Source organism: Chiroxiphia lanceolata, chromosome 20, assembly GCF_009829145.1.
Source record: "Chiroxiphia lanceolata isolate bChiLan1 chromosome 20, bChiLan1.pri, whole genome shotgun sequence".
In the NCBI taxonomy this organism is placed as follows: Eukaryota; Metazoa; Chordata; class Aves; order Passeriformes; family Pipridae; genus Chiroxiphia; species Chiroxiphia lanceolata.
In genome coordinates this window covers 5,325,032-5,348,389 of record NC_045656.1, presented here as the reverse complement: position 1 = coordinate 5,348,389, position 23,358 = coordinate 5,325,032, and the positions used below count along the sequence as shown (strand labels likewise).

General features: G+C 51.8%; 1 protein-coding gene across 5 annotated transcripts in view; it reads left to right on the top strand.

The window, feature by feature from the left end:
- Positions 1–2,277: 2,277 nt before the first annotated feature.
- Positions 2,278–23,358, top strand: part of LOC116796554 (NADPH--cytochrome P450 reductase) — a 28,909-nt gene continuing 7,828 nt past the window's right edge. Inside the window, exons 1-6 of one of the 5 annotated variants that reach the window (XM_032707237.1) lie at positions 2,278–2,341; positions 4,591–4,723; positions 14,794–14,986; positions 20,957–21,005; positions 21,852–21,980; positions 22,397–22,546. In XM_032707237.1, the coding sequence (XP_032563128.1) occupies positions 14,808–14,986; positions 20,957–21,005; positions 21,852–21,980; positions 22,397–22,546 (507 nt within the window). In that variant the 5' untranslated portion in view covers positions 2,278–2,341; positions 4,591–4,723; positions 14,794–14,807. Of the gene's footprint in view, positions 2,382–4,585; positions 4,724–9,343; positions 9,515–14,793; positions 14,987–20,956; positions 21,006–21,851; positions 21,981–22,396; positions 22,547–23,358 lie in introns of those variants that run through there. The other 4 variants (XM_032707239.1, XM_032707240.1, XM_032707242.1 and 1 more) reach the window with 4 other exon arrangements.

Genomic DNA, 23,358 nt, shown 5'->3' with positions numbered 1-23,358 from the left:
TAACCTCCCAGTTCAGCCCGGGATGGCTGCCACTGGGAACGTGCTGTCCCTGGAGCTTTGTTATTCTGTGCCCCTGGTGCATTCCCAGTAAAGGCCACTTCATTCAGTGCCAGGATTGCATCTGCCCCGGAATCAGGGTGTGCAGAGAGTCCAGAACACTCCTTGAGTTGACCCCCTGTCCTCAGAGGGTCACTGCAGAGTGACAAAACTCTGGGGACAAGCGCTGGGAGCTGAGCCAGCTGATCCCTGTGCTTGGGATAGTCATCCTGATGCAGGAAGGATGCTCTGGAAGAGCCCAGCTCCGTCCTCTCTGCTCTTCTGCACCCACTATAGTGCAAGAGGAAAGGCATGGGGGGTACATGAGGAAAGCAGAACCGACTTGGACCTGCATTGCTGCCCCATTTAGGAGCAAAGGGGGGGTCCTGCAGAGTGGGGAGGCCTGGCAGGACACATTGATGCTGGAGGAAAAACAGGTCTGTGTTCCTTTGCTTTCCTATCCCTCATTTATTCGTGGCAGAGCACACCCACCCAGTTATCCTGACTGGGGGCCAGATTCCCTGTGCCAGGGCCAGGACTCTGCCAAACACCACCTCCATGGCTGTCCCGTGGGGCCCCAGCCTGTTTGCTGGTACTGTTGAGGGTTCTGTGGCCAAAAGTTCAGCCCCAGTCTGTGCTGGAGACAGAGGAGAGTAGGAGATATGGGAGAAATAGGTGTGGTGACAAAGCAGTGACCCAACAGGTCCCTGTGGGCTGTCAGAGCTCTGCTTTTTCCCCCAGGGGGAGTTTGGGCTGGGTGTGATGAGACCCCAGCCCCTTCCCTGTTGGCACAGAGCAGGCCAGGCTGTGCTATAATGCCTGTTCCCAGTCCAGGTACCCGATAGGATGACCCCAAACCAAGGGCCTGCTCTGTCCTGCCGTCCCATCAGTGCCACTCTGATCTTTAACCCGCGGCCATTCACCCCACGGGGCACAGTCACAGACCAGAGCCACTCCGGGGCAATTCCGTGGGGTTGATCCCAAAACTGATGTAGGTGGCAGTGGTGCCCAGCTGACCTTACACCCCTCTACCCTTTGCTTGGATGCCATCATGAAAGGGGTTTTTCCTGCAGTCCTGGCCACCGCTGCCTCAGAGCTGGCACTTTTTGGGTCCGTGCCCCCTCCTCACACCCCTCGTGGCCCTCCACGTGCCTGCCAGCCCCAGCTTGGACTTTGCACCTTCCCTGAGGGTTTTATTGACTCTGCAGCGAGCACCAACAGAGTGACAGCGTCGGAATGGTGACTCTGGATGTGCCAGTGCCTGGCTGAGGGAGGGGACACAGTCCCGTGTGACTCCACATGGCCTGGGGCTGCTCAGTGGGGTCAGGGCAAGCCGTGTGCCTGGCTTTGGCCAGGCTAGACTTAGCAGAGCTGTGACCCAGTTTCCCAAAAAAAGGAGAGAGGAGAGCAGCGGTCCCTCCGTGTCTGTGGGACCCGGGGTCTGGGGGTCTGGTTTGTGAAATGTCCCACTGGGACTGCCGGGATGTTTCCAGAGCTGCTTATGCAGTTCCCTGGTGGTGGCAGTGTGAGTGCTGAGAGAAAGGCAGCCCCCAAACACCCGAAACATGTGGTCTGCGGTTAAATCAGGAGCATGTGCTGTAACCTGGCTGGGCGGGGACCCCCCCGGGTCCCAGGGAGGGGAGGCAGTGATCAGGTTCCAGCCTCTACCCTGGGTTCCCTGACCCCCCTTGGGCCTTGCAGCAAGGCAGGGGCCTTGGGAGGTTCTGGGGGGTCCCACAGCAGCACCACCATGTGCACACAGGCACCACACGTGGCCACAGACAGGGTTCTTGTGTGTAGGAGTCCTGGCTCAGGCACAGCCTGTGTCCGAAACTGACCCCAGCCCATGACGCAACCGTGACCCCAAACACGGCTACACCATGACCCCAGCCCTGACCTTAAACCCACCCGGACTGCAAACCAGATCTGAACTCTAACGCCAGTTCTGGCCCCCACCCTCACCCCCTCAAATACAACGTTGGCTCCACTGCTGTCTCCCTACCTTGCCCCAACCCTGACCCCCTGCTTGCACCCACCGGGACCCCCAAACCTTCCAAATCCCCCTTTTCCTCCCGCCCCGCCCAAGTGCTCCTGTCCCTTTAAGACCCCGCCGTCTTGGGGCCGTACCAATGCGCCTCCGCAGAGGGGGGATCTCTTCTGGTAGGCGCGCTCGCAGCCTATTGGCGGGCGGCAGGGGCGGAGCGTGTTCCCCCCCGCGCGTATGGCCGAGTGGTGCGGTCCGCGGTACGTGCCGGCCGCGCCGGGGCTGCGGGAGCCGCCGGGCACAGAACGGGCCGGGCCGGCGGTGGGTGCGGGGCTCCGAGGCGACACCGGGGAGCGGCGGGGTACCGGGATCGTGTGCATGAGGAGGGGTGGGCTCGGGCGTCCCCTATGTATGAGGGAGGGCTGAGCTCCGCCACTGGTGTCTTCTCTGGTGGGGAGGGGCGGGTGGGCATCCGCTGATGGGTGGGATGGGACGGGACGGGACGAGGGTGCCCCTCTTATACTGGGTGGACTGGTGTGGCTGGCTCCATGTGACTGGGAGGAGTGGGATGACTGAGGTCCCGTGTATGGCGAGGCTGTAGTGAGTGGTCCCACTGTGATTTGGGGGGAATTCGGTGTGAATGGACCCTCTTTTATTTGGGGGGACTGGGATGACCCTCTGGTCATCCTGGTATCTGGATTCTGGTGTGACTGGATCCCTGTCTTTGGGGGGATACTTGGATGTCTAGAGGTCCCTCTTATTCAGGGTGTTAGGGGGAACTGGGATGACCAGACTTCCCTGTTATTTGGGGCGTCTGATGCGACTGGTCCCCTGTTATTCGGCAGGGATGGGGATGACTAGAGCCCCCTTTTGCTTGGGGGGGTCTGGTGTGACCGGATCCCCCGTTTGAAGGGGACTGGGATGACCAGAGGCCTCTGTTATTTGGGGGGTCTGGTGTGACTGAGCACCCTGTTACTGGGGAGACTGGGGGGACTGGTGTGACCAGGGTCCCCTGTACGGGGGGCTGGCGTGAGTGGCCCCCTGTAATTTGGGGTACCCCAATCATACCTGGCTCCCCGGGGCCTGTGGGGCAGGGGGCTGACCAGCACCCCGTGGTGGGGCTGAGAAGGGGGTGTGAGGCAGGGTGGGCAGCCAGGGAGGGGGGTCATGCCTGCCCTGTCTCTCTTCCACAGCACTGAAGGGTTGCTCAGACTTACCCAATCTCGGGCTGTTGTTCGTTAAAAGCCTTTAATGAGCTTAATTTTCTGGCACTTCCCTGCAGAACGTTATTCCCAGCATTTAACCTTTGCTGCAGGCTGGGCTGCTTAGCTGTTGTTCCACCTATTTAGCTTTATAAGCTGCTGGGGTGTGGGAAGACTCTTTGCCCCTGTCTTTTCCTGATGAAATTGCTTGGGAGAGTGACGTTACTCACTTAGGGAATGTGCTTGTCAAAGGAAATAATGGAAAACCCCCTGTTTGGGAATATTAAGGCTGGAGGGGGTGAAGACACCTGGATGACGGTTTTGGGAGTTAGTCATCAGTGTGGAATTGGTTCTTAGGAAGTTGTGTTACTTGCAGGAGTAAGCACTGCTGGTGGAGTATGCATTGTTCTGTGTTTAGACCTTGGGTTACCTTTCAGAGTGTAAAAGAAATAGGAATCACTGAGGCTTTCTGATGTGAGTCTGGAAAAAGTGAAATTTGGGTTTGTACCTCTACAGCTCTTTTTAAAAAGCAGAAACATACATCCAGTTGAGAAGCTGGAAAAGCACAAGGAAGGGTCAGGTCTCTGTTTCTGAAATCTGGAAGTGCCTCAGTGATAGCGTTGGTGGGGACATCCCCTCTTACACAGAGCTCTACGCTCTGTGTGTGCTGTCGAGAGGAGCTGTGGGGTTTCATGTGTTTTGTTAGACAGCAGAGCTGTGCTGACTGGGGTGCAGGGATGCACACATCCCTTTTGCCTGGGGCTTTCTTCCAGTATTTCTCTGATTCTCTGAGAAATCGCAATGAGCTGTTGCACACATGCAAAGCACCTCGTTGATTAACGTGCTGCAGATGAGGAAATCAGTGTTTTGTCTGGGAAGGGCTGGCGAGCCAGACCCTTCCTGGAGAGCCCAGCATTGTCCCAGCACAGGTTTTTCTTCAGGTGCATCATATGCTGGTTGACTGCACTGAACCAGAGTGTGCACGGCACAGAGTGTGTCTGAGTGTTGTATGTGGATGTGACGGGGCATGAGAACTCATTTGCAAAACAGGTTTCTGTAAAGCAGGGAGGATACAGGTGCTACAGGAAGAAACACCAACTGACACAACTGAGTGCTTTCTTTTAATCTTCAGGTGTGAAAGCCTTGGAGAGTGAGGTGAAGAGTGGGCAGGATGGAGAGGGTAGTGTCATACTTAACCCTCTGTTAATTAGTCCTGCTCTGTTTGTGACAGAGAAAAATCTCTTCCTTGTCATTACTGTGCAAGTGCCTCATGTTCAGTCAACAATCTCTGGGGTGGTGCCTTGTGGGCAGCCAGGGTTGAGCAAGTAAGTGCCTTCTGCAACTTTTATTTTGTTTCTTCCAGAGCAGCTGGAGCAGCTCGACAGGGCCATAGGACCAGAACTTGTTTTATCTCGGGGGAGGCTTTCCCTGCTGCTCTCCAACCTTTGTGCTGGAGCTCACAGGCCCCATCAGCGCTTGCTTGCAGATACATAAGTGCAAGGTAACCCCTTTCTTTTGACTGTCAAAGGTTGTGGAGTGTCTGTGGGTGCAGTTGGGTTTGGTAGGGTGGCCGGCAGTGGGTGCTGGGAGTGATGGTTTCTTTACCCAGTTCACCCTCAGCAAAAGCAACACGTGGAACTGTGTCTGACTGAAACCCCATTTGATCTTTGCTCTCTCCTTTGCCTTTTGTGATGCAGCAAAGATTGTGTGTTTGCTCAGTTCTGGCAGACTAGGGAAAAGGCTTCCCTGCTCAGGTCTTCACTCCTGCCATTTCCTCCCCATCCCTTCCCTCTGGTATAAAAGAAAACCACCCACAGTTATCTCTGTGGACACTGAACTTTGTTTTGTTTCCTGATGTGGACTCTCCCGCCTCTAAAAGCACAATTCTTAGAACTTGCATAAGTTGCTTTCCCAATGTGATCATTTGATCCCAGTGATGAGACTACTTTGTCCACGGTATTGTGGAGAGTGAGTCACCAGCCCTGCAGTGACAGGTGCACCTCTGCCAAGATTCCTTTTTTATAGGCTTTGAGATTTCATAGATCAGAACAAATAATTACAGGCTGCTCGTAATCTCTTGCTGCTTATCCCCAAGTAGACATTCAAGCTGATTGTGTGCTGCTGATTGCTCACATAATCCAGAAAGATCAGAAGCCATCTCAGGTGGCCACAAGTCCAAAGAGTGGCTGAGTTTGACCTGTGGCAGCAGATTATTGTAGCGCTTCTGCTTAGTTATCAGCCACGTCTGTAGAGTTACTGACTAATTTACCTTCCTTTCTTGCTGTGTGGAGGAGTAGATGGGCGAGGGTTGGAGTTAAAGATGGGGTGGGGTTTTTCTCCTTGGGGACATCTGGCTCTGGCAGTGCATGGGAAGTGTGCAGGGAAGGTTTAGCAACCGGCTCAGGGAGTTGGTGGGTCCGACTTGGTGCTGGCAAGTACGCTGGGTCTTGCTGGGTGGTTGCTTGTGAAACGCATCAATTGACTGGCTTTCACCCCTTTCACGGGTCATTGCTGCATCTCTGGGTTCCAGCTAACTCCAAACTTTGGAGGAGCAGGCTGATAAAATGCCTGCGAGGATTGTGCAAGCCCCGGTTGTGTAACAGGGCTCCGTGCATAATTTCGGGAGGTAAGAGGAGCAGCTTGTGTTACAAAAGGAAAGAAAAATCCTGTGTCAAGTGTCTTCTGTTTATGTTGATTGTGCTGGGGAGTTGGAGAGCTGTGGTTTTTGCAGCTTGGGATCAGCCTTTCAGCCTCTGACCTCTCTTATTCCCTGGGTTGTCTGATATCCTGTGGCCTGTGTCCCTTTTTGGCACGAGGACATCCATTTTGGGTATGGAACTGATGTTCTGGTGCCTGTGATTGTGGTTGATTGCAGGGGCTGGGCTGGGAAGTTGCCTGTATTTCACAGATATTCAAAAGAGTGAAATCCAGATTAGATTGCTGTACCCATGGCAGGCAGGGAGGGTCCTAGGGTGACTGCACACCCTTTGACACGGCAGGCAGAGCAGGAGGACAGCTCTCCTCCAGAGTTACCATGGGATGTAAGGATCATGCAGACACACTTCCATCCCATACAGCAACATAGGAGACAGGCTTGTAATGTCTGAAAAGCTCTCACATCCTCAGAGGAAAGCTACCTTGTAAATACAACATGTCCCAGCTCCACACAAACAGGGCTTGGTTTTCTTTAAATAAATAAATCCCCAAAACATACTGTTCTGATCGAAGGTCTTCACAGTCTCCCTAAAACTTTGCAAGATCTTTTTAACAATGTCCCTGTGATGCTCCTTCAACTGTTGGTTTCAAAGGAAACCTCCTAAAGGAGAACAGCACTGGAGGGTTTTGCTGTCCACACTCTTCCTGGTGGAAGAGGTCAAAGTCTCTGGTTACAGCACTTCCCTCCCTGTAGAGGCTGCAGGCAAAGTCACACCAACCCTCAACAAACTGAGGCATAGGGTGAGCAAACGGCCTGTTGGGAGGAGCTGAAATTCCAGCCATGGCTGTGGCAGCACAGGGCACAGCACTTGCAGAAGAGGCTGCTGAAAAAAATACCGTCTTTCGTCTTGATCTTAAAAAAACATCTTCAGCAGGACCTGAACCGTGCAAAATCCACGCCTGAATGGGCTGCTCCTGAGGTTTTGCAGCCTAACCTGGCAAGAGGGTGGTTTAAAACTCCTGCAGACTTGTCCCAGCTCCTGCATATTGGTGGTGGTGAGACCCCTGTTCCTCTTTCAAACAATGGCTGAGGTGTGGTGCTCTGGATTTGTCCCTCCCTGGGAGGGGAAACTGGGGAACAGTGTTGGTTCACAAGGGGGTCAGTTTACCTGCCATTCTCAGGTTTTGTTTACCCTGTAACCCTGAACTCTTGTTTTTATATGCTGGCTCACGTTAATCTGTGTGAAGGAAGGTGTTCAGGTGCCTAAGCTGGTGAGATGCCTCATGCCCTTGTCTAAAGGTTGAGAGACAGGCTTTTATCTGGTGAAAGGAAGTGTGCAAATTTAGTAATTCTGGGTTGCTTTCTTTTAAGGCAGCTTGGCAAGTTTGAATTAATTTTTGTGTTGAATAATGCCTCTAAATCCTTTGGTTCAGTGTACTGGTCTTACTGAACCCCACCTCAGTACACTCACAGTATAGAGTTGCTTTCTGCCGCAGTAAAGCTGTTCCTCTTGTTCTCTTCCTTGCTTTTGCAGCTGCTCTGCTGTCCTTGAATAAGACCCGTGGGCCAGAAAACATGGAAGTATGACAGTGAAAGCTCAAATATGCAGTATTTCAAGATCCAGACTGAGTGATGTGCATTCCACATCTGTTTTGTGCCTAAAATAGAAGTTTTGCCAATGTCTGAGCCGGTGTGTCAGGGTCTGGGTAGAAGAGACCTTGCACAGTGAGAATAACTTTTGCTTCACAAGAAAACCCAACAGCTTTTGTGTTCCTTTCCCTGCTTTAGGTGCTGCTGCAGCCAATGCCTCAGTTTAGATTGGGAATTCTGAGCTGGTGGTGGTGCACAGAGGCAGTTGCCTGGTTTTGTGTGAGGCTCTGCTCTTCACCCTTCCTTACTGAGCTGGTTAATGGGAAGTTGTGGGATGTGCTGGAATTGTTGGGGTTTTTTAAATATGTGGGAAGAAAGTGATAGGGAAGCATTAGGTGTAGGGAACCTTCATGCCTAGTGAAAGCCAAACCCTGGCTCGTGCTTGTCATCCTGCCCGCTTCCACGGTAAACCAGTGGTCCAACGAAGGGTCTTGGGGCAAGGAAACTGTGAGGCTTCCACTGTGCCTTCCTTCCCCAGGAGCCCAGGAACTCACCTGTGTGGTGATCCCACTCAAAATAGGAAGCCTGTGCAGACCAGAAAAGCACAGCCATTTATCTGGCCAGATACATCCTGGTATTGATGGGAAATGTGATCTCCACGTGGCAGAGCTCTGGAGAAAAGGCTGATCCAAGGGCTGGTGAAGCCAATATTAAATAACCTGGATCTGGGTGCCTGCTTCCATGGACTGCTTTTGTTTTGGAAAGGACCACTTTCCTTGCCAGGTCTTCTTTTACTAAAAAGGAAGGGGAAAAGAGCTAATTTGAGACTGGCACAGGCTGATGTAAACAGAGTTTCTTAGTCTAATTGGTTGCATTTGTACTCAAAAGAGGAGAGGGAGAAGATCTGGTTTTGCCCCAAGGGTCTCCTGGCCTAATACCACACACAAACATGCAGAAAGTCTTCGCTGCAGTGGGTTTCAGAGGAGACCAGGCACAGGAGTCTGGGCAGAAATGCCACCTGCATCACAGCCCTGCTCCTTCTGCTGCTGCCACATCTCTCCTTCCTCCTGGCCTTGTGTCCGTGGGGCTCCCCTTCCTGACACAAGTCAGTGACCCGCCTGTCTTGTGTCATTAGTGGGTGAAAGAAGAAACCTTTGCTGGTCACAAGACTGCATTCCTGTTTGTGAGTCTCTTCCTTCTCCTCCACTGCAGCTGCCTTTTGGTGCTGCCTTCTGTGCCAGCTCTCCACAAGCTTTGCAGGTGCCCTGGGAATAGAGACCTGTGAGAGTGGCTTTCTTTTCTTTTCCCAGGTGTTTTAGTTGTTTAATTTCTACTTATAATCTTCCTGCTTTTCTGCTGTTTCTAAGGCTTGGGCTGCAGGTCAGTGCTGTACAAGGAGATGGAGTTTTCACTTGGTGTGGTTGCTTATCTCTGTCACGTGTCTCCCCTCTGTCCTGAAGTTGTCTTTGAGGCTGTGCCATGATGCCAGTGGAAATAACTGGTTTCTCACTTAAAAAGCCCAGTTTTAAGGCTTCTTCTCAAGGCTGCTGTGTGTTGTGCCATGGTCAGCACAAGAGAAGGGGCCATCACTGGGGCAGACAAGGCGTGTGGTGGGAAGGGAGGTCTGCTCATGCACACCCACCTGCACCTGTGGAATTCAAGGTGGTCCTTCCTGATCAGAAGGAGGGGTCTGGCAGATCTGGTGGTAATGCTGACATTCCCAGCCACGCAGAGCTTCCACCGCTGGAAATCGTGACAGCTGCGCTTCCTCTGTGCTCACTAATGCAGTGCCTGTGCTGAGTCAGGGACATGAGGGTCATCATCACGTGGCTGCAGGGAGCACGAGGGGTGCTCTGCCAAGTTGCCTCTACCAGCAGTGCCCTTTTGTCCCCTTCCCTGTGTGGCTGTGCAGGGCTCTTACCGGGAGTCTGAACTGGAGAGAGCCGGTCTGAAGGAGCCAGTGGCTTTTTGAGTGTGTTTTGCTGTTAGATGTGGTGGTGACCTGCATGAATTCCTCTTTCTGAGAAACTGGATTGCAGTCCTTTGGTAAGTGTTGCTGGATGGAATGAGTGGACTGCTGGAGGGGAGATGGGTGCTCCAGGGCTCGTGTTGGCACCGTGAAGGTGTTGCTGCAAGACACAAGTCAAGCTCGTTGCTGCAGGAGTGATTTGACTTGTAACCACTGCCTGCTGCCCATGCTGGTGTTCAGCTGAGACAGCCTGGACTTTGCTGTGGGCTGGGAAGGCTCTGGCTGCCTGCACCCTGCTGAGTTCCCTTTGAATGGAGCCTGGCATCAGTGCCAGGGCAGAGGGTGACTAATGGCACTGCCCACACGTTTGTCACGCAATTCCTCTTTGGCTCACTCATCGTGGGGCTTTTTCCTGCATGCATTGCAAAACAGAGGTTCTACCTGCAGCCCCTGTGTTTATCTGCAGGGGTCCAAAGGGTGCTGATGCTTGGCTCCTGTTGGGTGTTTCAGTAAGCTCAGGGGCACTGAAGATGGAGGTGCAGCCTCTGTGCTGCCCTGTGCCAGGGCAGGCAGCGTCCATAGGGTATGTGGGAATCATGGGGAGCTCTTTCTGCTGTGTTAGGCTGATCTTGGGGGCTGTTTGGTGCTACAGCTGGTGCCTGGGGGTCACTTATCAGAGGTGGGAGCAGTGAGCAGTCCCAAGCTGTGCTTGGTCAGCATTCTTCCTTCTCCTTTCCCTCTCACCAAGGCTGACACTGCAGGTCATGGTGTGCTGATGGTGGCACAGGGCAGAGTCAAGCCCAGCTTGGTCACTTGTTTTTGGAGAGTCACAGGCTGCAGTCCTGGTCTGAGACTGAAAAGTCAGATTGTCCTGAGGTAATCGAAACTCCTCATGGACATTCCATTACAAAAAAAAAAAAAAGAGAAAAGTCTACTTCAGGCTTACAAAGAGCCAACTTCCTGCCAACTTAGCCTCAGAGCCAACGCTTTTTGGCCACTAGGAGATAGTACAACGTGACTTGCAGAAACATCCTTACGTTTGCAGAAGGGGAAACCTCCCAGCCACGTTTCATGACTGTGGTGCTGTGCTCCAGTGTGCTTTTGGAGGCATCTGCTGCACCATCTCCTGGTGCTGCCATCCTCTGTGTGCAAGATCAAGGGGGAAGAATAGATCCCTTTGGGTTGCTGATCATTTGGCTTTTAGAGCGCTCCCCATCCTGTCTTGTCTGTTGCAATACTGATTTTATATATATTTTAATATGTGTGTGAGAATTAGGAATACAGGTTTTTTTAACATGATTATGAAGAGCGTCTGTTTGGTAGCGTGGAGATGTGCAGGGAAGGTCCCTGGTGATTTGAGTGATTGTGAGCTGCTGTGTATCAAGCAGATTCACACATTTAGGAGCTGCATTCAGGGGCTGAAAAGCTGAGCTAAAACACAGCATTGCTTGATTGCAATCTTTCAAAATGTTGTGACTTCTCTGTGCTCACATATTGCTGAGGGTGACTGCTTTGCTGTGTGCATAAACAGGGATCCAGGAACTGGAGCCATGATTACAAAAAAAAAAAAAAGGGATATGGAAGTCTTGTCTTACCTTAATGGAAGATATAATAAACACTGTGGATAAAATGACCACCCTTGAAACTGTTGTCAGGGGAACTTTTACTTCTGCATCATTAATTTTTTTCTTTTCCCCTTCAAAAACCTGGTCTGATTCTATCAGGGTCCTTCCAGAGGCTGCATAATTCCCAGGGTAGTTAAATTTCAAGTAAGAGTCAGGTTTCTCTTCACTGGATGTTAGAATGTTAGAAAATGTATTTCAAAATGAATTGCTGGAAAATTGCTTCTGGAAAATAATTGTTACAGCCAACTAGGTAAGACTGAGATAAACTGAGGAGTAATAATCTTCCTGTGCTGGGTGAAGTGAGTTCCTGAATTGTGACAACCTTTTAAAAAAAGAAGTGTGAGGTCTAATTTCACATCCTTTGCTATGTCTGAGCGAACCTTTTCCCCAGGGTCGGGATGGTGAAGGGAAAGCAAAAAGAAAAACCTTTAGCTGGAATATAAGACTTGAATAACTAAACGGGCAAGACCAGAGGGAGCCCATCATCAAAACTAAAGCAGTTTTTGTGTCTTTGCTTCCATCACAAGACCATGACCATGTTTCCTTCCAGGGTTAGAGGTCAGCGTATAATCTTTGTGCTGTGGAGATTGTGACTGAAGAGAGGAGAGCTCTGTGCACCAGAGCCAGAAGCCTCCAGAGATGGTTCTCTTCCCTGGCTCTGGGGGGGTTGAGTGTGTGGTCTGGCTGCAGCTGTAGGCCTCCCCTTTGAAGCCCTGGAGAGCTGCAGTGTGGTGAAGGCCAGGAGATAGCACAGCTTCCACCCCCGCATCCATCCACGCTGCATTCCTGGGAGCTGCCTCCCTGAGGATGCCTCTTTCCAAGGCATCACTGCTTGGGACAGCAGGCCACGTCCAGAGGCTTGAAAAAGCCAAACCTCCTGCTTGTCTTCTCTGCCCTGGGAGGCCTGAAGCTCTGCTGATTTGGGCACAGTGATGAATTTTGGCTGGAGACATAGCCCTCACCTTGCTGAGGAGGGCACAGACTCCTTCTTGCCCTGTGTGAAGGCAGCTGGTGAATATCCGTGTCTGAGCTGTCCAGGGCCAGGAGGGAATTACTGTGCAGCCTGTGTGCCTTCCACTCTGGGCTGGCTGCTGCTCACCACAGATGTGTCTGTCTTGGAACTCTCCTCCACGTGCAGTTTGTGACAAGGGAGGCTGCTGTGCTCTGTGCAAGGAGGCTTTCCTAGGGCTCAGCTGCTCTGGGTGCTGGGTTTGGTGCTCAGAAGGGAAGGAGGTGCAGCTTCTGCCCAAAACCAACTTAGCATGGTCTCATACAAGCCTTGTTTTTATTCATGGCTTCCTCTGAGCAAGGGTTTGTCATTGCCTCATGTGCCTTGGGGAAGGGATTTTCAAGGAAAGTGGGTGAAACACAGGCTGCTGCTGAGAATAATCTTACTGACATGGCCATCCCTGTGTGAGAGGAACTGGCCACCCTCGTGGAATTTGGGCAGTGGAAACTGGCACTGATAAAAAACCAACCCACCTTGCAGTGTTGGAGATGTTTATCCAGGCAGCCTCCTGCCTGTGTCTGGCACTGCTTCCTCCCTCTCTGAAGAAGAGAAGGGGTCTGTGCTGTGCATGGGCAGCAGCTGAGGCTCCCTGGAAACCAGCAGCTCTTCTTTGCCCGGAGACATAATGAACAATTCAAGTGATGAGTGAGATAACAAGGAGAGGGTGGGTTTCCTGGCAGGTTTTGGCTGAGATCCTCCTACAGGTGAGGTGGAGTGGCAGTGAGGAAGAGAAGAGCTTATAAATAAAAGTTCTGGGGTTTCATCAGGAGTGAAGGCAATAAACCAGCAATATTTTTCCCCCACCAGCGTGTTCCCCTGGTGTTGGTTGCCAGACCAGCTCCTTGGTGGTTTACTGGAACCAGATAAGAAGGAGGAGAGGGATCCTGCTGTGAGCTGTGCCTTTTTGGCAACTAAGCTCCAGTTGTGGGGTCTTTAGCTAACAGTTTTGTCTAGAGCTGTACAGAAATAACACCCAGCTCTTGCTTGGCTCCGAGATCCAGTGATGGAAAGCCTGTCTGCAAGGAGGGAGGACAGGGTGACCTGCCTGATGGAGAGGAATGTGCAATTTGCTTGTCTGTAGTCACATCACTCACATTTTTCTTCCAACCCCCTGTCTTAGTGTCATCTCTGGGAATTTAATGGGAAGCTTTGCCAGAGGTGTTTTAGTGCCCTTTGTAATATAGTTACTTTCCAAGTTCTCCACCAAATTAAACTTCTTTGCGGGTTGAGCATTACCTGGGTTGCCAGAGTACCTGTCTCTGATCACTGCCAGGTTGCTATGGACTTCTCCCTGTGCTCCATAGGGCACCTTTTATAGCTGGTGTCCTCTGGCACAAGGCTTCGTGTTCTCTGGAGCTGGAGTTTCCTTTTAAGGGTAACAACAAGGAGTTCTCTGCTGTACCTGGTCTCCCTTGTTAGATCTCCCTAAGCATCACCTTCCCTTTTCATCCCAGCTCCTGAATGCATTAGCATAACCTTAAACTTTGGTCACTTTTATTTCTCAGCCCAGGCACAGGCTTGGAGCTTTCTGCTGTTTTCAGCCCCCTCAGAAAAGTTGCCTGGGAGCTTTCCTCTGCCAGTCACGGCTTGGCTCTTCCTTCACTGCTCAGCCATGGCACACGTCCTTTTTCTCCTGTGGCACCACCACAGCTCTGAGTCACTTTTTTGTGTGGAAGTTCAAATGTCCATGGTCCCCTGGGTTGGCAGGGTGCCCAAGTACAAGAAGAGAGTCACTTTGCCCTTACAAATCAAGTTTTGAGTTAATTATCTGTTTACTTGGACAGAGTGCGTCCTTGCCTCTGGTGAGATAATATTGTGATCTGGACTGGGGTCAGAGGAGTTCAGAGCTTTGGCACAGCAGTGGGAGAGAGGGAGGGAGTGATGGGTGGATCCCCAGGGGAAGGATGGGGCTATAGGGCCGTAGGTTTGGGATTTGAGGGCTGGGTGCTCATCCTTGTGCTACCACAGACTCTGGGTATGGCCTTGGGCAGGTCACAAGTTGCTTAAACTCTGCCTTGGTGAGTGGAAAGCAATAATTCAAGGAGATGGAAGTTAAACCAGGGGAGATAGTGGAGGGGACTGGGAAGCCAGAGACCCAAAAAGAGGTGGATAGTAAATCCAACCTGCAATGGAGGTGGATATTAAATCAGAAGTGTTCATCCTTTGTGTTGTAATGTTGGTGGGGATGCTCACAGACATTTCATGCCACAGTCCTGCTCTGTGGTTTATAAGCACAACAGTGGGTCCAGGGCATCCTGTCACCCTGTGGGAAGGAGGGAGGAAGCCCTAGATCTGTGGGGTGGTTGGAAGAGTGGGGTCTTCCCCCAGTAGCACTCCAGGGGCTCTGTAGTGAGTAAGGGCTTCAATAAAGGGTAGCCATGAGTCCCTGTTGAGTTTTGCTGTGGCTTTAGCAGGAGTTAGGCTGAGCTCCCTGGCTGGCCTGTGGTACTGCTGTGATGTTGCTGGTAGAGGGAGAGCAGAAATCATTTCAGATGGATCAGCACAGATGCAACAGGAAGGGAAAAACTTGGTGTGACACCATGGGACACAAAAGGATCCTGCAGTGTTGTAATGCAAGGCCTGCCTCCAAAGATGTTGTTGGGCAGCCTTGTGCTCCCAGGACTAAATGTGTAGCAAAAACCACTTTCTGAAGGACCCCTGTTGCTCTTCCATGGCACTGTGTGCTCATTTGTGGTGCTCATTTGTGTTTCCTTGCTTACAGTGCCTCTGACCGTCATGGGGGAAGCCAGGATGGACCCAAACTTCTCCCCTCCCGACAGCACTGCACAGCAGGACTCTCTCTTCAGCATGACAGACGTGTTCCTCATCTCCCTCATCACCGGACTCTTCACTTACTGGTTCTTCTTCCGCAAGAAAAAGGAGGAACTCCCCGACCTGCCCAAAATGCAAACAGTGTAAGTAACAACTCTCAGGCAGCGCGGTGGGAGTGGAGCTTTCTGTCGTGCTTATGATGAGTCCTGGAAGGCTCAGCTGGATTGTAGGAGGCCCCTGGTGAGGGAACCTAGTCCCAAAGGATATTTCTCTTCCCTCATGTTTCCTCTGAGCTGCGTGTTCTGCTCCCAACGCAGAAATCCCGGGGGAGGAGCCAGGCTGCAGTTCTGCCTTACCCCACCGTGTGGCCCAAATCGGGAATTGGCCTTTCCCAAGCAAGGCAGGAAAAGGCAAGGCAGGAAACCCTCTGGCTGTACTTCAGAACTCTTAAGGATTGCTTTGGCTATTCTCGTTTTTTTTCTGATAAAAGTCACATTTAGATAAATCTGGAGAAATGTGGGCTTGCTTTTAAGTAGGTTTCCTATCAGAAATCTTATCTACCCTTGGCTGTGAAGAAAAGAAATAGTCTTGGGAGATAGTTCCTGGAATGAGCTGCTTGGCAGCTCCTGTGAAACATGCTTGGCTTTGATGCCAGGGTACTGCAGTATCAGGAGACTGGATTTGGAGAGGGAAATCCTTGTTCCACCCTGTCTTCTGCAAAAGGCTTAGGCCAGGATTGAGCCATGCTGGTGGAGACCTGGGTGCATTTAGTTCCTTACCTCACAGTAACATCAGTTTTCTGCTGGACTTTTTACCTCAATCCTTCTGTTTCGGGTGTTGCAGGAGGATGGAAAGTACATTTTTCTGGCTGGGAGGGTTTTAAAGGGCAGCAGTGACCCTGGCTGTGGAACCTTGTGCACATGGGTGCACACGAGGTTGGCAGCAGCACAGCTATCTGTGCCTGCTTAGCCTTACCTTGGGAATGTGTTTCTTTGGATTGGTGGGATGCTTTCCCTGTCATGCCTGCAGCAGAGAGGGCTGTGTGTGTCAGTGCACGTGGTTGTCTCTGGAGATTGTGAGGAGAACACTGTTGCCATGAGAGCTAATCTGGCTGGGGAAAGGGCACTACCCATCTGAAATTAGATGCTGGCATGGCACAGGCTGGGCCTGTGTGACTGATTACACCCTGCACTCACCACATGCAGCTCTTCCAGAGGCTGTTGTGACCTTGCAGAGCAGCTTTTTGACTGCTTCTGGTACATATTACCACCTTGTGCCGCTGCAGGGCCTAAGCACGTGGGCTTCCATTTGGGAATGGATGGAGGCCTTGGCTCTGAGCTGCTCATGGGCACTTTGCCTGGGTTTGCTCCGTGGGGTCCGTGCTGCCTGCTCTGTCCCTGTGAGCCATGGCTGGAAGGGAGCTCCCTGTGGGAGATATGGAACAGCAGCACATCCCATTATGGATAACTAGGGAAGTGGTGAGGCTGTTCTGGAAGTCATCTGCCACTACTGCATTTTGGAAAAGTGGCAGCCAGGCAGGTGCAGAGTGAGAGGAGGCTGTGAAGTAGTTTCTCCCTCTACATTAAGCCTGACCCTGCTGCAGCCCTGCTGTGGTCCTTGCAACAAGTGTGGCCTCATAAGCCAAGGCTGTGGCTGGTGGCACATCCGCCCTTTGGGACAGAGACAGAGACTTCCTGCAGGTTTTGCAGTGTAATTTTATGGGATACTTGGAACTGGGAGGAAAATGAGTGGGAAAAACAAGCTTGTCCAGCCTTGGGTTTCCTTCCCTCTTGTAATCCTTGAGTCTGGGGTGGAGTTTCCTTTCTGGTGATCAGGCAGATCGACAAGACACAGGATCACACTGTCAGCCACTGCCTGTGGCTGGCTGGATATGTCAGGTGGGCCTGTGGACGGGCAGGGAAGCTGTCCCAGACTCACGAAGGCAGAGAGGCCTCATCAGGGCTGTCTCTGTCTGAAGTGGAGAGCCTTGACCTTAAGAGGGGTTGCTTTTCTTCATCTTCTCTGCAGCTCTGCGTCGACTCACCAAACTGTCCTGAACTGCTTTATCTGATGGCATTGAGTGATGGGTTTAGTTGTCTCACTTTGGCTCCCCCAACTTCAGCCTCAGGATACTGGAGGATGAAGGTGCTGAACAGCAATTCAGACACATCACAATGGCTGCTGCTTTATTGATTTCTTTGCAATGTTGAACAGTGCAAGCAGGGTCTCCAACCTGAACACAGCATCCAGCACCTCAGTGCCCTCCTGGTGCTTTTTGGGAGCTGCTGCTGAGCACCTTGATGAAACTGTGTCAGCTCAGCAGGGTCTGCAAAGGAAATGCCACTGTTGTTACTGCCCTTGATTGTGGAAAAAACAAATGACCTGTTGAAACACCCTCTTTTGGGCTGGGTTCTCCCTGTGTGGCTCCACCAGCCTGTGTGGCCTGGAAACACTCATGATCTTGCCATGACAATGCATCCCTGGGTTCAGCCACAGCTCAGTGAGGGATCAGGCTGCTGATTCTTCATCCTTACAACCAAGTGGAGCTGTTTTCCCGGCCAAAGCCTCCGCAGAAGGGACAGAATCCAGCACATCGGAAGGCATCCTGTACCTGTGACGTGTAACACATGCATGTGTGGGACAGGCTGGGATCCCACTGACTGCTCGTGTTTTGACTATTTTCAGACTTAATTAAAACCACTGGGGCAGCCTTCCCTGCAGCCTGCTCTGCAGATGTCATTAGGGAGAGCAGCTCTGGATCGCCACGCAGCCGTGGCCACTGCGCTTCCTCGTGGGGGCATTGCTGGGGAATGCACAAATTTATTTTTATTCTCTGGCTGCTCCTCCTCTGCACATTTCTCAATCAGAGATTTCTTTCCCTTCTCGTGTGCCCGCTCCAGAGTTGTACAGACAGTCATCCTGGGGAGACACAGGCAGGACAGCCATTGGTATGCTGGGTGTCACCCTCTCCTTTCTCCCCCCTCTTTAACATTGTTTGGGGCAGAAACTGGCTTATCTCTATTCTGCAGCTATGCAGAAATCCATTCCCTGCTACTTGTAGGGCTTCCTGTGGCAGGAATTGCTCCAACTCCTTAGCCTGATTAGCTCTCTGTTGCCTGTGTGTGTGTGAGAGAGAGAGAGACCATCTCTAATTTAATTTAATAGGATCCTGAAGAGAACAAACTCCTTTGAGCTGCCTCCGTAATGGCACTGCCATAGTTACCCGAAGCGTTGCTCACGCAGTGTCTGGAATCGTTTCATTCAGCTACAGCATCAAGCTTTTCTTTTTTTTTTTTTTTTCCCCCCTGAAAAAGAAGACTATATATAAAAGCAGCTGTGATATAAACAGTTTCCAAGGTAACAAGGCCGGGGGAGGGTTTTGTGTCCCGTCCCCCTGCTCCACGCCGATGGGAGAGGGACGTGTGCTGCGGAGGATCCTGGGAGGTTTCATTCTCCACTCCTAATTCCTTTCTGCCACTGCTGCCAGATGTTGCAGTTTCTCAGGACTGTGCGGATCCACTTGGTAACTTCCGAAGCCCCACCACGAGGATCCGAGGGGACAGGACCACTCCTGCTATGACCGGTGCCGGGACCTTTTGTGCCGGCTCTCTTCTCCTCAACAAAAGGCTGACGCTTGGCTTTAGCACCCAGGAGGAGCAGAATGGGAAGGCCTGTGTGGCTCCAGAGCTAAGTTAGATCCGTCCCCCCACACCTCCCCTTGCAGACACAGCTGCCCTGGGACTCTTTGTCTGCCTCCTCCCTGCCCAGCATGGGCTGTGTGTACTCGGCCCCGCGGGAAGAGCCGGCCGTGGCCAGGTGAGTCAGTCTGCCCGATGGGCTGTGGGGTTGTTCCACCTTGGAGGGTCGCTCCTCCCGCCCCAAAGCTGGGTGAGTGGGATGCCTCTTCCCTCTGGGACAGGAGGAGGAGGAAGGGGAGAGGCTCTGCTCGGAGGCAGGCTGCTCCAGAGGAGACCCTGCTGTCGGTGCTTGGTTTCTCTGCAGTGTCCAGGCTGTGTCTGCACTTTTGGATGTGTCTATGTGTTTGTCAGGAAAGCCATGGGCATGGGAACTTTCTGAAGGAGAGGTGTTCAGCTGGGACAGACTTTGATATTGTTGCTGATCTGTTGGGAACTTCCCTCCCTCTCCTTTCTTTCTCCTGAAGTCAAAATGACGGAGAGCCCTGGGAGCTGTTTGTGCTGTGGGTTCTCACCAAGGGTGGGAGATCTGTACAAGCTACAGCTCACTCCAACAATGGGGTTAATCCCCTTCCCTCCACCCAACACTTCTGATTCTCATTGTCACTGCTTTGAGCTACCCAAGCTGTAAGAGCAGTCATTGCTGAGAACACACTTTCTCTTCTAAATTTCCCTGGCTGAGCAGTGAAAATGTGTGTTGTTTCTGCCTTTGGCGCCTGTGTGTTTTCGCAGCTCAGATTTTCAAACCACCCTGATGAAGCAATTTCAGAGAGTTGTGTAGCCTTTTTTCCAAAGCCAGGCTCATTATTTCTTCTGTGTCTGAGCCACAGCCTGTTTTCCACCACACACTTCAGTGTGGGGTTGCCTCTTTTGAAAATGGACGAGCTCCATGTGCTGCACCCTTTTCTCTTCCAAAGGGAGCTTGCTGAAAGGATCTGAAGCCTTTTTTTCTCCTCCTTAAAAAGCATTTTGTTTAGCAGTTGACCCAACAGTTGTTTTAATTGGATCTCACTTGCAGAGGGCAGAAAACCAAAGAGGTTCACCAGGAAGCCAAAAGCTAAGTGAGAGCTGAGTCTTGTGAATTCTCTCGAGCCCCCGTCCTGGCAACAGCGTGGGCAGGGCTGGGACTGCTCCCTTAAGATACTTGTCATATCTCAGTTCCCAACAGGGGACAAATGACAACTCTGGGAGAGTGTTAGCTGCTGGGACAGCAGAGCAGGAGTGTGAAGCAGCTCTCTCCTGGGAGCACAGCTGCCTTGGGTAGCTTTTTGATGTAGGCTTTGCTTGTCTTTGGTGTGTGTGCTGTATGGGATTGTTAGTTCTCAGAACTGTCAGGCCCAGTTATGGAGCTCCTTGATACCTTTGGGTCAAGGAGGGTGCTTGAAGGCATGTTTTACTGAAGGTCCCCCACCCTGCTGCTCTGTGTGTGTGCTCTCCGCAAATGCCACAGCACATCTGCAAGATCCCTCCCCCTGGGCTGCAGAGTTTAGGAAACTGTTAGTGAGCTCTTCACATTCTCACATGGGCTGGAGCCAAAACCATTTGTTTTTTGCCTGGAGGCTTCTCTCTTCCCACAGGAGACCCAGCCTTGCATTCTTCCATTGTGAAATGGGAACGGGTCCCACGTTCTTCTTCCCTGCTACCAAAGCTCCAGTGGGGAGGACAGCAAGGGAGCTCCTGTCCTCCTTGCCTGCTGTGAAAAGCCCCCAGCACCTAATCTGACTGCAGCTAGACCCATCTCTGCTTGGGAATGGAAACCAACAAGGGAACTGATTCTGCAGGACTTGGGCTGGCAGTGGGTGCCTTGCTGGTGGCTCTGTGGGTCTGATCAGCTGCATGTGTCTGCTCCACAGAGCTCTCCAGCTCTGGGACTCAGGTCTGGCATGCTGCTTTGAGGTTGAAATAGCTGGTTTTTAACCCTGTTTGACTTCAGGCTTTGGGAATGTGCCCTGGGGAACATAGTACAGGACTGATCCTGCCTGCCTGCAGTGATGTGGGAAGCAGGGAGCTCTCTATTCCCTTCTCTCACACCATACCTTGTCCCCTGAGATTTGTCTGGAGACCTGCTCTTGTGAGATCCTTGTAACCTGCTCAGCTGTGAAACCTCTCAGAGCAGTTGATAAAGGCTTCCTGACAGGCAGGACTGAGTGCCTGGGCTCTCCCTGTGGGAGGATTCACCGGTGGAGGTAAGGCAGGGGCTCAGCTTTTCCTGTCTGCTCCGAGTCCCTGCTCCATGGTGGTTGCAGAAGCCCTGTGGTTGAGTGATGGGTATCCCTGGGACATGGATGGTCAGTGGGGGTTCACACCCCTTTGGGCAGCCTTCCTGAGGTCTCGAGGCCACTTCTTCCCCACTTGCTTATTCCTGACTTCAAAAAATGAATGTGTTTCATCTGAAAGGAGGTTCCTCCTGTCTTTCAGAGTAGCTCCAGTGAGAGACAGCAGCTTCATTGAGAAGATGAAGAAGACGGTAAGCTGCTTGTTCTGGCTACAAGGGGTGCTGGGAAGGAGGGAGAGCTCATGTCCTTCCCAGTTTTCTCTGGAGACTGTCAGCAGGAGGGGCTGATTTGGATACAGGCACATGCCTGCTGCAGAGAGCATCCAGGGGAAGGCTGTGTGGGCAGCCAGGAATAGCAATTTGGGTCTATGCCTGGAAGTTGTTCTTAGAGAAAAAAATTAAAGTGAAAATTTGGTGGGGAAAAAAATAAGTGTAATATGAGATCAAAGTCAAGAGGGAAATGGCAGAGACTTTAAAGTCATTGGCTGGCAGTTATTTATCTGCGTGGTTGGTTCCCAAACTGGCTTGCTGTGGATTGGGAATTGTTGTACACAGAACTGATGGCTTTTGACTCCACTGGTCTGGACACAAGAGGAAGCAGAGGAAGAAGCAAGGGCTGGATGTATTTTCTGTTTTACTTCAAAGTAACTGGCTTGCAGCAGAGCAGGAGCTCTGGTGCTCAGGCATTTCCCCAAAGCTTTGGCAAGTCTGTGTTCTCATCCAGGGAGTTCCCTGTTTTCAGGAGTCACGCTGCAGCCCTGAGGTTGAGAATAAATCTTGAGGGTTTTTCTTTGTTTTGGGTTTTAGTCTGACCTGAGTCTCCCCTCTGAGTGTGACAAGAGTCATGTTCTCATTAACAGCCTAGCCTTGAGTTTTCTGTCAAACCTGGCGTGGAGTCCTGTACGAGCACAGACTCCTGGTTACCTTTAGGTTGCAGTCCAGGACTCCTGATCCCAGGCATTTCCTTTGTCTGTGCTTCATCCATGCATTTGCCAAGTGAGTAATCACCATTTAACAGGGATTTCTTTTTCTCTCCAGGGCCGAAACATTGTGGTTTTCTACGGTTCCCAGACGGGCACAGCAGAGGAGTTTGCCAATCGTCTCTCCAAAGACGCTCATCGCTACGGCCTCCGGGGCATGGCAGCAGATCCAGAGGAGTATGACCTGGTAATTTAGCCATGAACAGCCTCAGGATAGGTAACATCCCATTAGTGTCCCCTCAAAAAACCCAAGGACCCTGGCCAAGGGACAGCTGGCCTTTTAGCAGTGTGGTTTAGGGGAGAAAAGATGAGCCTGAGCGATGCAGAGATGGGCTTGGTCCTTGCCGTTCTGCATTCTCACATGGTCCCTGAAAGCTTTGCGTGGAAAATCCCATTGCCTTTCTGGTGGAGTAGGAATACTGACTTGCAGTCCAGTGGGGGTGGTTGGCTTTATTTCCCCTGCCAATTTTGGGTGGGTTTGGCCTTTCCCAACCCCTTTTGTAATCACGTGGTGTTGCTCTGCACACCTACACCGTAGGAACAGGCTTGCCCAATAACCTCGTTGTGGGGTCCTTAGGGGTTCATTCTCTCCTTCGGTTACAGTCGGACCTGAGTCGCCTCTCGGAGATTGACAAGTCCTTGGCTGTGTTCTGCATGGCCACCTATGGAGAGGGGGATCCCACGGACAATGCCCAGGATTTCTACGACTGGCTGCAGGAGGCCGACACCGACCTCTCGGGTCTGCGGTTTGCAGTGAGTGGGTCAACTCCAGTTTGTGTTGGAATTTGGGAAGGAAAGCCAAGAGCCCTCCACTGTGCCTGCACGTGGCTGGGGGAAAGGCACAGCATGTCTGTGTCCTGTGCTCCTGTTTTGGTTGAGGTCCCTACTGTCTTCCTTTGCTTTGTGGACTCCTACAAATGTACATCTGAGGGCTCTAAATACAGATGTCAGAGTTCTCTCTCCACTCCCTAAATCATGAGGGTTTGCTGGTACAAACAGCCCCAAACAGGCCTGCAGGCACTGAATACAACATCTGCAAATGAGCTACAGGCTGCTGCTGTTCAGAAGCTAATTGAGCACCCCGGGGCCAGATCTTCTCCCACAATTTAAATCACTTGGAGTGTGTAGCTCTCTTCCTGTGCTGAGCTGAATAACCACCTCACCCAAACCCTGGCCAAATTCCTTAGGCAGCATAATAATTGCAAATGAGGATAAAATCCACTGCTGGAGATGTGAAGCTGCTCTGTATGAAGCAGTGAGCAAACATTTGCTGCGTGGTTTGTGGGAGGCAAAGGCCAGCAATCGGTCTCCAGGCAGTCCAGGCTCTTACTGGTCCCTCGAGGGTGCAGGAGTTCTTGTAAGTGCATCCTCTTGCCATGCCTGAGGCCGGGCTCAGGGGAGGTGCTGGTGCCTCCTCCCCAGTGGTAGATTCTTACCCAAGGTCCACAAAGAGCGGATGGGGAGCTGGGAGAGGTCTTGCTGTCCTTTCTCAACTTCATTTGCTGGGTGATACTTGCCAGAGGATGTCAACTGGATGGGAAGAGTCCAGCTCCTGCTTCTCCATG